The sequence below is a fragment of the Balaenoptera musculus genome, chromosome 19 (genome assembly GCF_009873245.2).
Source record: "Balaenoptera musculus isolate JJ_BM4_2016_0621 chromosome 19, mBalMus1.pri.v3, whole genome shotgun sequence".
Taxonomy (NCBI): domain Eukaryota; kingdom Metazoa; phylum Chordata; class Mammalia; order Artiodactyla; family Balaenopteridae; genus Balaenoptera; species Balaenoptera musculus.
The window spans coordinates 24,018,934-24,035,478 of record NC_045803.1 but is presented as its reverse complement, the minus strand read 5'-3'; the positions used below and the strand labels follow the sequence as shown (position 1 = coordinate 24,035,478).

Here is a 16,545-nt window from a genome sequence, read left to right as displayed (position 1 = left end):
TGACCTATAGATTTAATAACATCCCTATCAAAATCCCAGCAGTATTTTTTGTGGACATAGACAAGATTATTAGAAAATTCATATGAAAGAGTAAAGGAACTAGAATAGCTTAAAATAATTTTGGAAAAGGTGGCAAAGTTGGAGGTCAAACTACCTGATTTTAAGACTTATTATAAAGCTATAATAATCAGGGTAATGTGGTACTGGAAAAAGACAGACACATAGATCAATGGAACAAAATAGAAAGTCCAAAAATAATCCCACACAAATATAGCTATTTGATCTTTGACCAAAGTGTAAAAGTGATTCAGTGGAAGGTGGTCTTTGAAATAAATAGTGTTAAACTATTTGGTCATCCCTATGCAAAGAAAAAAAAGAACCTTGACCTAAACCTCACACCTCATACAATAATTAATTCAAAATGGATCATAACCTTAAATGTAAAACATAAAACTATCAAATTTTTAGAAGGAAACATAAGAGAATATACTCATGAACTGGGGTAAGGCAAAGAGTTCTTAGAAATAATACAAAAAAGTCTAAAAAAGATTTTAGATAAAAGAAAAAAATCTAAATTTAAAGACATGTTCTTTGCCAAAAACACTTTCAAGAGAATGAACAGACAAGCTACATATGTGATGGAAATATTTGCAAATCACATATTCAACAACGGACTTATATCCAGAATGTATAAAGAACTCTCAGAACTAAACAATAACCCAATTTAAAAGCGAGCAAGAACTTGGACACTTCACTAAAGAAGATACATGAATGGCAACTAAGCTCATGAAAAGTACTCAACATCATTTGGCATTAGGGAAATGAATATTAAAACCATGAAAAGATAACACTACACACCTATTACTGTTCCAATAAACTTGCATTTGTTTCGGTTTTAGTAAACAGGTTTAAACATAAACAGATCTTTCAAAATGGGATTTTGGCTTTTAAGAGAAAGATACCATATATGTTAGCAACGTTACTCTAAAATATATAATTAGGACCTTTCTCAGTTTTTCACAAGGAAATGAAAGTAATTGGATGACTAGAAATTTTCCTGATAAAGTTGAAATACTTAAGTACTGATAGTAGGTAATATTTCTTAAAAATTTTCTTGCTTTGGAATTATACAAGGCAGAAATTTGGAAACAAGTTTAGGTGACATTGTTACTGAAAGAACCAGTTTTGACTCCCTGGAGACAAGTCTTCTTCAATATCATTAGCACAGGGATAATTTTGGTTCATGAGTGTATGGATTGAAATGTGCCCCCCCCCCCCGCCAAAATCCATACGTTGAAGCTCTAACCCACAATGTGACTGTATTTGGAGATAGGGCCTTTAAGGATGTAATTAAGTTTAAATGAGGTTATAAGAGTAGGACTTTAATACAATCTGACTGGTGTCCTTATAAGAAGAGGAAGAGACATGAGGAGTTTTTGGTGCACAGAGGAAGGGCCATGTGAAGACACAGCAAGAAGCTTGCCGTCTGCAAGCCAGGAAGAGAGGTCTCACCAGAAACCAATCCTATTGGCACCCTGATTTTGGACTTCTAGACTCCAGAACTGTGAGAAAATAAATTTCTATTGTTTAAGCCATCCAGTCTGTGGTATCTAGTTATGAGAGCCCAGGCCAACTAATTCAATGAACTAATAAAAAATTTTAAAGTTTCCTCTTTTCCTTCCCTAAAAAAATCCCCACAGTTGTATGACACTGAAATCTTCATACACTGAGATCCTGTATGATTTTGCTTTTCACTAAACTTCGCCATCATTGTAGCCATATCTGCACACTGTAAGAAAAGCAGTATGAGACCCCTATTTTTTTACTACAAATAGATTTTCTAATATCAGTTTGGTCATGTGTCAATTCCTATATTTTCCTTAGTTATGTTATGTCTCTGTATTAGTCTGCTCAGGCTGCCATAACAAAATGTCATGGACTGGGTGACTGAAGCAACATTTATTTTCTCACAGTTCTGGAGGCTGGAAGTCCCTGATTAAGGCGCCAGCCAATTTGGTTTCTGGTGAGAGCACTCTTCTTAGCTTGCAGGCAGGTGCCTTCTCATCAGGTCCTCACACGGCGTTTCCTCCATGCTTGTGCTTTCTGCTGTCTCTTCTTATAAGAAACTAATCCTATCAGGTCAGGGTCCCACCCTTATGACTTCATTTAACTTTAGAGGCCTCATCTCCAATACCGGCACACTAGGGGTTAAAATTTCAACACATGAATTTTGAGGGAAACATTCAGTCCGTAACAATCTCTAAACATAACCTGCCTTTCTAGGCTATCATTTAATAAAATGTTAGAGCTCCCAAACTCCAGCAAAAAAGAGAGACAACAAAAATCTGTTTGGTACATAAACACTGAGATAAAATTCAGCATTTTTTAAGTAAGTCAATGCTCCACAACACCATTCAAGTGCTACAGAAGACTTGGTCAGAGAAAACGAAATGTAAACTACAGGAATGATCTGTGAGGAGTTGGAGAGGCTATACCTATGCCTGGAAGATCAGGCAGGGAACAAAGAAAGCAGTCCTCAATCACCTGGGCACTGGCAGGTAATCTGGGAACAGACTGGATACTACTGGGTGGTCTTCCAGGGAAATAATATTTCAAATACAGAACTCCCCAGCTGAGAGAGATGCAAACTGCTTTTCTTTTGATTTAGTCAGCATATGGCCACACAGTAGTCTCAGCTATTATCTGTGCTTTACCACATTCCTTGGAAAATCAGCTACAGACAATTACTCTAGTACATCCAAAAGATAGGTGTCGTAAAAGGGAGCCACAGAATGAACAGTCCCAATCCACTCCTTGGGAATCTACTCCCCAGCCAACATACTAGAGAAAAGACTTCTTAGGTTTCACCAAAATGGTACTACCATAAGAGGTACTAGGCTAAATGAAACAGTGCTGTGTATATACTTTGTGAATACGGTTGTTCTAATCTCTCCCCTTTTATTGTACGAACTCAAGTGCCAGATTAATGTTTCCAGAACTCCATTGCTCCACTATTAAAAACTGCCTCTAGCCTCCTGAGTCAAGCACGAACTCCTTCGCCTAGCAATCAAGCAAGAATCTCCATAGTCAAAACCCACCATATTCAACTTTATCTTCACTACCAGTCACAACACTTGCCCCAAATGTGATGCTCACCCCTGCTCCTTGCCTGATGTGAAAGCTCTTCTGCTCTCTCTCCTCTCCACTTGGCATCCACAGCCTTTTCATTCTTTGCGTGTCACCTCCTTCATGAAGCATTCTCTGATGACCTCATACACACATGGATTCTTCCTTCAGTCAACAATTATGCATTAAGAACCATTATTCCAATACAAATCAATTTTCACTGCAAAGTAAAGGAGCTGTTACAGTGGAGGATTACTGGACTGAATGTCAATATTATGACATAGTATGAGTGTGTTTCATGTTTGGTAATTGCAATCATTGTTGCTTTTGTTGTGGTCATCCATGTACAATGCTTGGTGTCAGTCTATTTATCTCTTGTAAAAATAAAATACAGTGTGTGTGTGTGAAAAAAAAAAAAAAAAAAAAAAGAACCATTATTCCAGAAGCTGAGAGGGCTCCTTCCTCCCAATTCTTTTTGTCCACCATTGTCTGTGACTTAGATTTAATAATAGTAATACTGTCCTGGTCTCCCAATAAGTCACTTTATTATATTTGTGGAAAAGCCTCTTAAATGTTTTATTTACTAGTTGGTTCTTGTGTGCAATCTCAATTTAACTGTAGGTGATTTTCCTCATACACATCTCGTATACCTTCCACAGCACATGGTAAAGGGCTAAATACCTTAATATTATTTGATGTTAAATATGTTTTCACTTGCAAACCTTGTTAATCCTTACTTTTGGAGGGATAGAAGGAAAGAGATATTTTCAGTTGCTGCAAATTGTCCTTAACTTTGTTAGACAAATATTTGTGGAGTTCCTACTATGTGTCAGATACAGGCATAAATATTCTGTTATGATAGGGCCTTAATCACGGATATTTCCCCAGCACCTATCACTGTTTTCTGCACATAATTAATGCTCAATAAGTATGTGTTGAGGGGATATATGAATGTAGCCTCCTTGCCCTCAAGCAACTTATATTTTAATAGAGTGGGGGTAAATGAGATACAGGTGATGAACAAATAAACAAGTAGATAGGCAAGGTAATTTCAGAGCGTGATAATCACTATGGAGAAAATAAAACAGAATACCACATACTAAGCAGTTGTTTGCAAATTTGTTGATTTGCTATCAGCGGAGTCGAGCGACCCCATCAGCATGGCTTGGTGGTAAAGAGGGCAGTCTCTGGAGGCAGATTTCTTGGGTTTACAGCCCTGCCTCCCTCTTTCACTGTGTGGCTCTGGACAAATGACTTAACCTTCCTGGCCTCCTTTTTCCCATCCTCCAACAGTACCTATCCCGCAGGAAGTGAATCGAGGATTACAGAATTGATATGTAAAGTGTTTGGTGCTGTGCCTGGCAATCTGGGAAGCGGTCCGTAAATGTTAGTAATCACTACCGTTGGTCAGGTTAACTCCCTTGGCGCTAAACAGACCCGCTCTGTCCTGAGCCCCGCCCAGATCCGCGCCCCCTGCCGAGGCAGGTAGTAGAGCAGGGCTGAGCAGGGCAGAGTTTTGACCTTGAATTTAGGTCTTAAGAGGCCATGGGGTCGGTGCCCCCCTTCCGTCTGCGAGGGCGGACGGAGGTGGGCAGGCGGACGAGGGCCGCCGAACCGGGTGGGCGGCGGGCCCCAGCCCTCCCTCAGGCGGCAGGCCTAGAGGGCTCGGACCCGCTCACCCCGCGGCCCGGGGCTGCGGGACGTAGGCCGGGCTCTCCCTCTGCGCCGGCCTCTCGGAGAGCGGGCGAGAGGGCGGCGCCCCGAATCTTCTCGCCCCGCCCCCAACACAATGGTCGCCAGCGGGGAGCACCGCCCACCCAGGGTGCGAGGCCGCGGGCGGGCTCGCCAGGCGATTGGCCGGGAGGGTTGCGAGGGGCACGCGGGCGGGGGCGGGGGGCGGGCACATGCGCGAAGGCGGTGCGGCCGGCACGCGGCGCTCGCGCTCCCTGCTTAAATGAGCGTGGGCTCGCCGCGCCCGCCACTTCAGCGGGGTTTGCGCCGCGGCCGAAGGCGGGCTGGCCCGCGCAGGTCCCGTCCCTCGCATCCGCGCTCCCCGGCAGCGAGGCGGTCGATGGGACGGAGCGCCGCGGAGCAGGAGGCGGCGCCCGTCGGGGGGCTGGGGCAGCGCGAGAGCCCGTCAGGAGGCTCGGGCATGGCGGGCTGCAGGACCTGAGTCCTACCCCGCGGGCAGCAACCTGGTGGCGGGCGATGGGGACGGAGCGGGGCTGCCGCCGCGCTGAGCCGTGAGCGCCGCGCTTCCGCCGCCGCTTCTTCGTCGCCTCCTCGGCCCCTCGCGAAGCGCCGGGCAGCTCGGGAACATGGCCCTGGAGCAGCTCTACTCGGTCCTCAAAGGTAAGCGCCCAGAGCTGCGGACGGCGCCCCCTGCGGGCGAAGCCGGCGTCTTCGCGTCCCTGCCCGGCGCCGGGCGTCCGACGCGCCTCTTTGTCTGGCGCGAGCGGATCGCGGAGCCCCCGCTCCCGCCGGGATCGACTCGCTCCCCGAGCGCTTCTCCCCAGCCTTCTGCGTGCCGTGGCAGGGGAACCGGGGAGCGCATCGGGACGCGGCGGCTCGGCCGGCCCTCCGAGCTGTGCCCTCGTGCCTCTTCCTCGGAATTCCGCACATCGCTTTGCAAAGTTGTGGGGTTTGTGTGAGTGGAGCGTAGGCCGCTCTTTTTCAGCATTAGTAACAAAGTCATTCCGAGCAAACAATAAAAACCCCAGCTGAGGCGTCGCGGAGCTGTTCTTGAAAAGCCCCGCGGTGGCGGGCGGCGGAACGGCCTGCCCGCCGGCCGGGTCCCACCTGCTGCGGCCGCGGAGGCTGCGGCACCATTGCGGGCGCCGCTGCTCCGGGCTGCGCTTTGGCGCTTCGCGGGACCTCAGGATACCCTGCCGCCGGTGTCTGGTTCTTTATGATTTGTTGTACCGGGAATTAAAACAGTCAGCTTGCCAAGTACACAAAGCTCCAAAACATACTACAGCTGCTTTGCATTTTCCAGGAGGTGTTATTTTAGATTAAAATTTATATACATAGATAATTAAGATGGTGATACAAAGTTGTTTCTGAAAATCGGACTGAATAAATCCTGTTTTCGGTCCTCGGAGGGAAATCACCACCACCAATAAAGGGCTTCCCTTTTCCGCTACTGACTTAGATTGAAAACTGAATAGCTGTGTATTTGTAATGTTATGAAATATTCCCGTTTTTAAATATTGGGTAAGGAGTTAAGGCATTGATTAGCGCTCTTCATTGTATCTTGATATTTGTACAGTGAAAAATGTTGGGTTTTTTCCCACTCCATGTTAACACTTTTCAAATTTGTTTTACTGGAAAATTCTGTATAATTTTGCTTAAAATTTTAATTGCACAAATTATCTACTGTTCAGATATTCCTAAATTCATAATTGAGATTTCAGCAATTTAACTACCCACTGTATACTTATAGGTACAGTTTGTACTAAGGTAACCTAAGACTTTCTATCTGGTGATTGTTTCGCAGTCACCCCATAAATTATTAATGATTTCCTCATTGTATTAAAATTGTATATCTCTAAAATCAATTTCTGTAGTCTTTCTGTAACTCTCAATTTATATCACCATTCCTTGGAAATGAAGATTTTGTTTTACTTTTTCAGAATAAATTCTATGCATAGTAGGGTTTCTGATAGTGCTCTTTATCTGAATTGCTTCGTTGTCCTCTTTGCCTTAGGGTGTTCAGTAATAATGACATTCCATCTGAGTAGCCCCCTCTGGGGAGAAATCACGTAGATCTATTATACAGCTTTACATGCAGAACTTGAAACTGAGCTGGATAGGACGGAATCTCTGATACTCCTGGAATGGTGAAGGGTTTTGCAGCTTTTCTGCCTTTGCCTTTGTCGTTGGTACACACTGCCCTCTCTGGCCACCGTGGTGAAGCATTTAGTTGTTGCACCTTTCAGGAAAGGATTCTGTGGTTGATGGCAGAGCTACAGTGAAAACAATGTAGTATCAGGCTTTTCTTTTTTTAATTTTACCCAACCTACACTATTTTTACATGCTGGTGTATTTTTAAAGCTCAAGCTAACTTCTTGTTGTTAGGCTTAGTAGAGAGAAAGCCAGCTATTTTTAAGTCTTCTAAAGTTTATGTATATGTGCTTATAAATATGGGGAATTGGTCTGGAAAGATTCAAGAAATTAACAAAAGTTGATTCTGAGAAAGGGATCTGGGAGACTGAGAAACAAGAGTAAAGGGAAGACTTCTGTTTCACTGCACACCCATTTGTATCACTTGATTTTTTTTTTAACCAAATGCATTTGTTACCTATACAAACATTGGTATTTTTAATTTTTAAAAATTACCTTTTAAAAAATATTGGCGTTTCCCAGTGCTACCATTCATTGTGTGCACCAATGCCTGAAAAAGCAGCCCTTAAGTATACTGTAAGGTGTAAATTGTTTCAACATTGAAGAGGTTCTTACCAGAAGCAGTTATTTAACATTTACATAATTATGGATATTACCTACCAAAAGCCTTCTTTGGAATATTATGGTCAGTTTCTACTAAAACAAATCAGCCATAATGACTGTGTGAAATTTTAAGTAGAAGGTAACTTTGAGATGCCATTGATTCTTTGTTTTACTTCCAGCAGTGAGAACAAAAGGATAACTCTGCTGGGCTTTTAAACCTTTCATGTATTGTTAAATCTGAGTAATTCACTTTTAACTGTTTATGGTCACTCCAGGTCTTATAAAATTTGATTTGCCTTCTATCAAAGTTAAGTAAGTATAATAGTCACATGAAAATATTATATTAGTTTTATAAACCAGTTTTTCACTGTTCATATTCATTCCGCACACTTGCTTCAGGAGAATCCTATTAGACGCAGTTAACATTTAAATCTGTATAAACTGTGGTTAAATTTATGGTGTTACAGTGCATAACTATCCCTTGGCACTGTATTTTAAAAATCTTATCTGAGACTGTGACAAATATTAACTCCTGTCCTTCATCCTTAAGCCTCTTACAAGAAATTAAACCATACAGAAATAAGTACCATAATGAAAAGTTATCCCTTTAATAGGGAAGTTTTTAAACATAGCCTTGGGAAAAATTAACTTTTTGACTTTTTCCCCCGAGTTGGAGAAAATATTTTAATACTGACAGTTGAAAAGTTATCTGTGTTTTGAAACCAAACTCACCTTTTAGGAAAAACATGCAGCCCTTTAATACACGTACATGTGCATTACAAAACAAGTTCAAATCAAAGCCATTTTCAGTCCTTTTAGGAATAAGATAGAAAAAAGATAAACTATAAATAAAGTTCATATCTAAAATTCTAAAAAATAATCCAAGTTCTGCTCTTGGTTACTACCCATTCAGCACAATCTCCTGTCATTTTAAAATTTATGATCCTGCAGAGTAATTTATTTATTTATTTATTTATTTATTTGCCTGCAGCATGCAGGATCTTAGTTCCCCAACCAGGGATCGAACCCATGCCCCCTGCATTGGGAGCGTGGAGTCTTAACCACTGTACCTCCAGGGAAGTCCCTGTTGGTTTTGTTTTTTTTTATGTGTCCCTGGGGCCCTTTGAGATCCCAGTTATTGTGGTGTTTGAGTTAGGGGAATCCTAAAAGGTGATCTAATCCAGTGGGTTTCCAAACTTTCCTTAACAGAACTCCCTCAGGGGAACTCTTATGAGTGGGTACTTAAAAACTAAACAAAGAACAGATAAGAACAAGGTTGCTCTGATTGCTGAGGGCCCTCACCCTCTCAGTCGCTCATCAGAGTGGCCCCCGAAGAACTAACGCTTTTTAGCATCTTTGTTCACAAAATTACAGGGTGTACTAATCTGAAAGTTCAATTCATCCTAGTCAAAATGACATTAAAACATGTTGGTTTAAATATGCCTAGTGTATTATATTGGAAATTATAGCCTTAGTGGGTGAGAAGATACCAAATACTCTTCAAAATGTGACCTTGTCGTGTTAAAGTCTGATGGTAGTTGTTGTGGATGTCTGAGGATTCCTGTATAATTAGAGCATACAAAACTGCCATCTCAAGAGCATTTGACAAACAAGAAGGTTGTCACATTCTGCAGGAAAGAGAAAGCACTTCTGCAGTTACTCTTTCTTATAAGTGATTGGCAATGTGATTAGCATGTGGAGGGTGGAGTGATCCCAAAGTTCACCAAAATCCATCTTCTTTCTTAACTACAAAGTAAAATTGAGTTTGATTAAATTAGGGTACTTTTCTGTTCTTTGGAACATAGCTGATGGAAAACAAGTTACTACTACCTCAAGTAGTATATGGACTCTAATTGAACTCCATTTTGCTTTCATTATAGAAAACAGGAGCAGGGAGACCAGTTAGGCGGTTCTTAAATTATGGAGTCTCATGATAGGTTTACCAAACCTTATGTTTACCGCTTAGATGCTAAAAATAGGAAGGCTTAGGAAGAGGTACATTTAATTACTAACAAAGGTAAATTGAGTCAGCTTGAGAAAAGTAAGAGCAGTAGCATATCTGAAAAGGAAAGAAAAATCATTTCTTTTTCTGTCCCCTGATTTATGCTCAGATAAGCTGGGTCATCTCTGTGCCTGCTGTTAACCAAGAAGTGTGCTTGTTAATTTGTTAGTGGGGCTCTGTACTATATATTATAGTTGCAAAGAAAATATAATCAGGATTCTGCTTAGTCACTTGATGTATTCATCTAATTTTTGTTGAGTGCTGTTATGGGCCAGCCAGTCTTCTAGTCGCTAGAGATGCATCAGTGGATCAGAGAGACAAGTCCCTCTTTCTAGTAGGAAGAGACAGATAATAAGCAAGAAAATAGCAGGTAATATAAGTAATAATTAAAATAGTATTTGTATCATAAAACAGGATGAAGAAGAAAATGTAGAGCTTCTTTAGCAGTTGGAGAGGCCTCACAAGACCTGAATAACAGGAAGGAACCAGCCATGCAGAGAGAGTCTAGGCAGAAGGAATAACTAGTCCCTACGGCTAGAATTAGCTTGGTGTGTTTAAGTGGGAAGAAGACCTGTGTAGCCATAGATGGTCAGGTGCCACATCACATAGGACCTCTGAAGTCAGAATAAGGAGTATGGATTTATTCTAGATGTAATGGGACTCTGTTGGAAGATTTTATGAAAGGCTGTGATGTGATCTGATTTATGTTTTGAAAGGATCTCTGGCTGCCGGGGACAGAGTAGGCTATAGGGGACTATGGCAGAAATAGCCAGTTTTCTTCCAGTATCCATTTTACCTTTCAGTGATTCTCTGAATTTTAACCAAGCACACAATCACCCAAAATAAATACTAGATTTTCCAGCTTTCCTTAGGATTAAGTGTGGCCATGTGACTAAATAAGTCTGACCAGTTAGATGTGGGTTCAACTTTGGGGAAGTGGTGGTGTATCTGTTGTTCAGTTAAAATTTTTATTTTGAGATCATTGTAGATTCTGGGCAAAAGTTTTTAAAGGAAGGAGGACTGCCCTGTGTCATTTCTTCATTCTTGCTGACTGTAATGCAGACATGGTAGCTGTAAAGAAGATATGGAACCTGGCACTCTAGCATCTATATTGGACCATAAGGTGACCCTGGAAATGAAAGTCATGCACAACTGAGCAATAAGACAGAAGGAGCTTAGGTCCCTAGTAATGGTATAGCCTTCACTCTAGCCCTTGACTACTTACCTGCACAGTTTGTTTACTTGACAGAGAAATATACTCTTATCTTGTTTAAACTACTAGCTTGGGTTTTTTATTACTCATGCCAGACCTTATGCTAACATAATAGGAGTGTGCAAAATCAGTGAAAGAAACAAAACCAGACAGAGATAGAGAGCTAGTGAATAGCTACAGAAGTGAAAAGTATGAATGCTGTCTAATAAAATTAATCTTGAGAGAGTTCCTAGAAAAAGCAGGTTTTTAACAGTGTGAACGTTATTTTGTAGAAGCAGAGGGAGGTCCGTGGCAAGTGCAGATGTTCAGAAACAAGAGGTATTTGTAGGGACATTATGAGAATACACACACATATACATACATATATGTAGTAGAGCATTCACCAACATTTCCAAAATCAACTCATCAACTCCTTTGTGCCCACCCTCTGCCCCGCCCCATCCATCTTGGCCCACACTTGCTCCTGCTGTCACCAAAGGAGAAAACAAGTGTGCTGCCAGGGCCAACAGCTTCAGCATCACTAGGGAATTTGTTAAAAATGCAAGTTTTCAAGCCCCACCCCAGACCTACTGGATCAAAATCTCTGGAAGTAACCCCCCCTCCAAGTCTGTTTTAATAAGCCCTCCAGATGAATATGATGCACACTAAAGTTTGAGAACTACCGTCCCAATGATTCATTTCTCAAATCTGGAAGAACTGCTGGGTAGAATTTGTACATTTCTAAGCCTTGATATATATTACCAGGTTAACCTCCCAAAAGCTGTGCCAGTTTACAATCCAGTGGCAGAATAAGTCAGTTTCCTATATCCTGACCAACACTAGAATCTACGTTTTTTTTTAATATTAGTAAGGCAGAATTTCTGCATTTTTTGGGCACATTTTCCTGGTGGCATAATCTTCTATCCCATCTGTTTGTAGTTTTTATTTATGTTCCTGTCTTTTGTAAATGAAGGTGTTCTCCCAAAAGTATAAATATAATTCATCTTTTTTTCAGTCTGCTATTTATTTTCCTACTTATTGATAGCTTGAAGTAGGGACCTACTTTTTTTTCCGAATAATTAACAAGTTATCCCAGAACCATTTATTAAAACTGTCTTGTCACCAAGTGTTTCAAATATCACATATATTTTAATAAATTCTGGGATATATATGTCTGTTTCTGAGCTTTTCCTCTTCTTCCATTTTCTTATCTAAAGGCCCCTTGAGAATAAGGACCATGTCTTCTTTTTTTTTTTTGACCATGTCTTCTTTGGTTCATTGTAGTTCTAGGGACTGACTCACTGCCTGTAATACAGTGGATGCTAGTAATGTTTGTTGACAGATCATCTGTTTCTTCCTCTACCGTGGCTACATTTTATAATTACTGTAGCTTTATAGTAAGTATATTATTTTTATGTATTTTAGTCTTTTATTTTTATATTTTCCTTGGCCAATATAAAAAAGTACTTAAGATGACCATCAGAAGCATTTTAAGTACCAAAAAAACACACTGAGATTTTTATTAAAACATCATTAAATATTGTATGACTTACTGGGAAGAAATGTTACTTTCACATTGTTCTATTATCTAAAACATATTACTTCTCCATTGTATTAAATTTATTTACTTGTTTGTTTAATTTATTTTGGTCTTATTCTCTTCCTTTAATAGGTGTAATCATTTTCCAAGTAATTCTCTTGGGACTTCTAGGTTTTAAAATAACATTGTCTATAAATAATAATTTTGTCTCCTTTCCAGTATTTATTGCATTGGCCAGAGTTGCCACTATTAAGTAACAGTGGAAAGAATAAACCTGACCTTGATTTTTAGTTGATTGGAAAGTACAGCCTTAAACTGGAAGGTCTGGGGACAGGATTGCGGTAGAGAACTCTGATAACAGTGATTCAGTGTTAAAAGGAGTAGCTTGGAGGATTTGTATTTAATACCTTGAATGGCACCTGTCTTTATCATTTAAGCCTTCATTTTTAAGTCAGATCTGTACACTGGTTATTAAACTACACTACATTAAACTCCAGAACCAGAGGTGAGGACATAAGTGGTGGACAGTACCTTTTTCAAGCATCAGATCACAAGCAGTTCTCTGCATAACCAAACTCTGTGGTTGTGGAGTTTAGAATTTTTATTTTGGCATGGATTTCTGCCTTAAAGAATTAGTGCCTTCCTGGGTACATTGTCTTTGAATTCAAAGTGTGAGGTATTTCTGGATTTGAGAAATTATTGACCCTTTTGGTAAGAGAAAGAAGGGAACAAGTGGCACATAGATTGGGACTAAGGACAGAACAGAGCACGACAGCACTGCTTCATGTACTAGATAATTCCAATGTTTGGCATCAGTAGAGTTTGTTTTACTGTCTCAGCCTGATTATAGCAAGCAACTTACAAAGATCCTATTATACAACTAAGCGAAAACTGTTTCTTATGATACCGAATTTAGAATGATTAATAGTCAAAACTATATCACCACAGCTATCACTAAATATTTCTGTCCCTAATTGTTGTGCACATTTGCCTTATTTATATATCATTTTTTTAAATTCAGTGGCACAGTTCATTTGGTTGATAAGAGTTGTGAATAGATTTTTTAAACATTTGGCAGGGGGGAATTGTGAGCAACACCCTAAATAAAGTAGAAAAGATTAATAGGGTTATTTGGTCGTGTAATTTTATTTTAATGTGATTTTTCTACCTCAATTGTATATTCTGTGCAAATTCCATAAATCAAGTGTTTTACAAAGCCAAATTTTTATTAGTCATTATGTAGAATAATTTTCCAGGCACAATTCATCTTTTTACCATAGTTTTACTGTTGCTCTCCTGGTTTTAGTTTGTTGATTTCTTACTTTCCCTTTCTGCCTGGTTTTGTATTACTTGCTTAAATACTGTGAATTATAAATTTAAAAACTGGTAAATTGTTACGCCTGTGAATCAGGAGGCAAGGTATAATCACAAAATTTTGACCAGTTGTGTATCATCTGACTGGGATGATATGCCTTGGGAAATAGTGTCCTCTATCAAGGTACGTTGGTACAGATGGTTGTGATATTTGCTGAATTGTCAAATATCTAACGTTACCGCAGTTTGTTTGTTTGGTTGGTTTTTTTTGGCTGTGCCTCGCGGCTTGCAGGATCTTAGTTCCCCAACCAGGGATTGAACCCAGGCCCTCGGCAGTGAAAGCACAGAGTCCTAACCATTGGACTGCCAGGGAATTCCCTAGTTTTTCTTTTTTCTTTTTTTTTTTTTAATGTATTTTATTTATTTTTATTTTTGGCTGTGTTGGGTCTTCATTGCTGCGGGCAGGCTTTCTCTAGTTGCGACGGGCGGAGGCTACTCTTTCTTGCGGTGCGCGGGCTCCTCCTCATTGCCGTGGCTTCTCTTGTTGCAGAGCATGGGCTCTAGGCACGCGGGCTTCAGTAGTTGTGGCTCGCAGGCTCAGTAGTTGTGGCTCGCAGGCTCTAGAGCGCAGGCTCAGTAGTTGTGGCACACGGGCTTAGTTGCTCCACGTCATGTGGGATCTTCCTGGACCAGGGCTTGAACCCGTGTCCCCTGTACTGGCAGGTGGATTCCCAACCACTGTGCCACCAGAGAAGTCCCTAGTTTTTCTTTTTGATCAGAAATCTTCTGGGTTTTTTGTTTTTTAAAAACGGTTCAAAATTCATTCCTCTAACTCTGATCCAGTGCCAGGATGTTAAGAGTTTGAAGGAAGAATTGTGCCTACATAGCATGAGATCTTCAACACTGCTAGCAACCAAAGAAAGGGAGGGGAAATTAAAGTTGTTGAGAGAAGACAGAGGAAACAAAGGTCAACAAGGATACAGGAAACCAAAGATGAAGATGTATGATTAGATTATAAGATGTAAACAGCGTAAGATGACAAGAACTCTTTGTACATTGGTGACTTTGGGTAGTACATGCTGGGTACATGCTACTGAGTGAACAATGGCTTGACCATCTACCACTCACTTAACTAGCAATCTCTTCAGTGCCTCCATCTCCCTCACCCCTAGACATCCTTTAAGTCACCAATTGCAGTTGACTCTATATCTGAATCATGTCATAAATATCTCCTCCTTCCCATTTACACTACCACTGCTCTGCTTCAAGACCATATCATCTTTGCTTCCTAAATGACCTCTCTTTCTAAAAATTTAGACTCCACACAACCATCAAGATTAGTGGTCTGAAACACAGATGTGATAATGTCACTCTCTAGTTTAAAAACTCACAGTGATTTCTCCTTGTAGTCAAAGGTCCAGACTCTTTAGCATGGCATTCAAGGCTTTTTACAGTCGGATCTCATCCTACTATTTCTAACCTGATGTACCACTTTCCCCTCCACATGCTAACTGTACTATCGTACTCAGAATTTCACTAACACCGCCTATAGATAAGTGCTCATGGCTCCATGTTTTTGTCTAAGCTGTTTCTTTCTCCCTCTCCTGGGTAGAAGTTCTCTCCAGTCCCACTAGAATATACCTTTTTTTTCTAAAGCTTTCCTCTATTCCCCTTAACCCCCAGCTGAATGAATGGTTCCCTTTTCTGCTTCAATTGTGCTTTCTGTTATGACCCCTGTTAAACTCCTTTTACCTTGTATTGTAGATTGTCTTTGACAATAGGTTGACTCCTTAAGGACGGCAGTTTGTCCTAAAAATCTATCATTTATTTAGCAGAATGCTTGGCACATATAAAGGGCTTTGTGCAATGTGCGTCACCTCATTTAATCTTTGCAACAACCTTGTGATGTTGGTGTTATTAGCACAACATCCCCATTTTACAAATAAGTAAACTGAGCTGAAAAGGCCTCACAGCTGGTACAGAGCAAAACTTGAACCCCCACCTGGATCCACCTAACTCCTGAAGTCCATTCTCTTTTAACTGTTTTGCTGTATTTCTCCCCTACCTCAATCTGTGTATCCTCAGTGCCTGGTATCCAGTAGGTACTCTGTATGTGCTTGCTGACCGAATGAATAATAAAAACTCCAGTTTACACAGGAGGCTGATAGTGTGGTTTCCATTGAAAGGGAGAATGAAAGATATCAGTGCATCATTCTTAAAAATAACATGTTATCTTCAAAACACAAACATATACAAAACAATATATTGTTCATTGGGTATCAGAAATGTTAAACTTGGGGGCGGGGGGTGGGGAGAAGCTCCATTTTCTAAATAATGCTAGCTTTCGTAATGCAGGACACAGCGTCGTACCGCACAGCTATAGAGTGTCTTAAATTGATTTCTAGGAAACTGCTGCCCCCTTACTTCTGTCTTTATTATGAATGTTCTCACAAGTCAAATAATCTGATTGAACTTTTACTGGCATAATACATTGCAAAGCTAGCCATTATGCATGTAAAGTCTTTGAGGAGATGGAGTAAAATAAATACAGGATAATTGGGGTCAGCTCAGTTTGTTAAAAAAAAAGTATGTGTTTTTTAATCCATCATAAATTGAAAAAGTACTATTAGTGCTTGTATGAATGAGTATAATATCAATTACATTTTTTCTTGGGTTAAGTGTCAAATAGTAACTCAACATTTAACACTTAAAAATCTTGAGAGTGAATGTTAGTAAGAAATAGGGAGTTTTAGTTCATCTTTTTTTTGTCACCTGATTTTTCTTATAAACTTGGTAAAATCTAATGTAGATTCAACTTTTTAACTTCTCTTCTCTTTTATTTCTCTAGTGTTGTTAATAACAATACTTGTAGTGGAAGGGATTGCTGTGGCCCAAAAGACCCAAGGTAAAGAACTTACAGTGCTA

General features: G+C 40.4%; 1 protein-coding gene across 3 annotated transcripts in view; it reads left to right on the top strand.

Moving 5' to 3' along the window:
• The first annotated feature begins 5,127 nt into the window (after positions 1–5,127).
• Positions 5,128–16,545, top strand: part of NETO2 (neuropilin and tolloid like 2) — a 76,527-nt gene continuing 65,109 nt past the window's right edge. For all 3 annotated transcript variants that reach the window (XM_036832129.1, XM_036832128.1, XM_036832126.1), the window contains exons 1-2: positions 5,128–5,478; positions 16,469–16,525. In XM_036832129.1, coding sequence (XP_036688024.1) covers positions 5,445–5,478; positions 16,469–16,525 — 91 coding nt within the window. In that variant the 5' untranslated portion in view covers positions 5,128–5,444. The remainder of the gene's footprint in view (positions 5,479–16,468; positions 16,526–16,545) is intronic.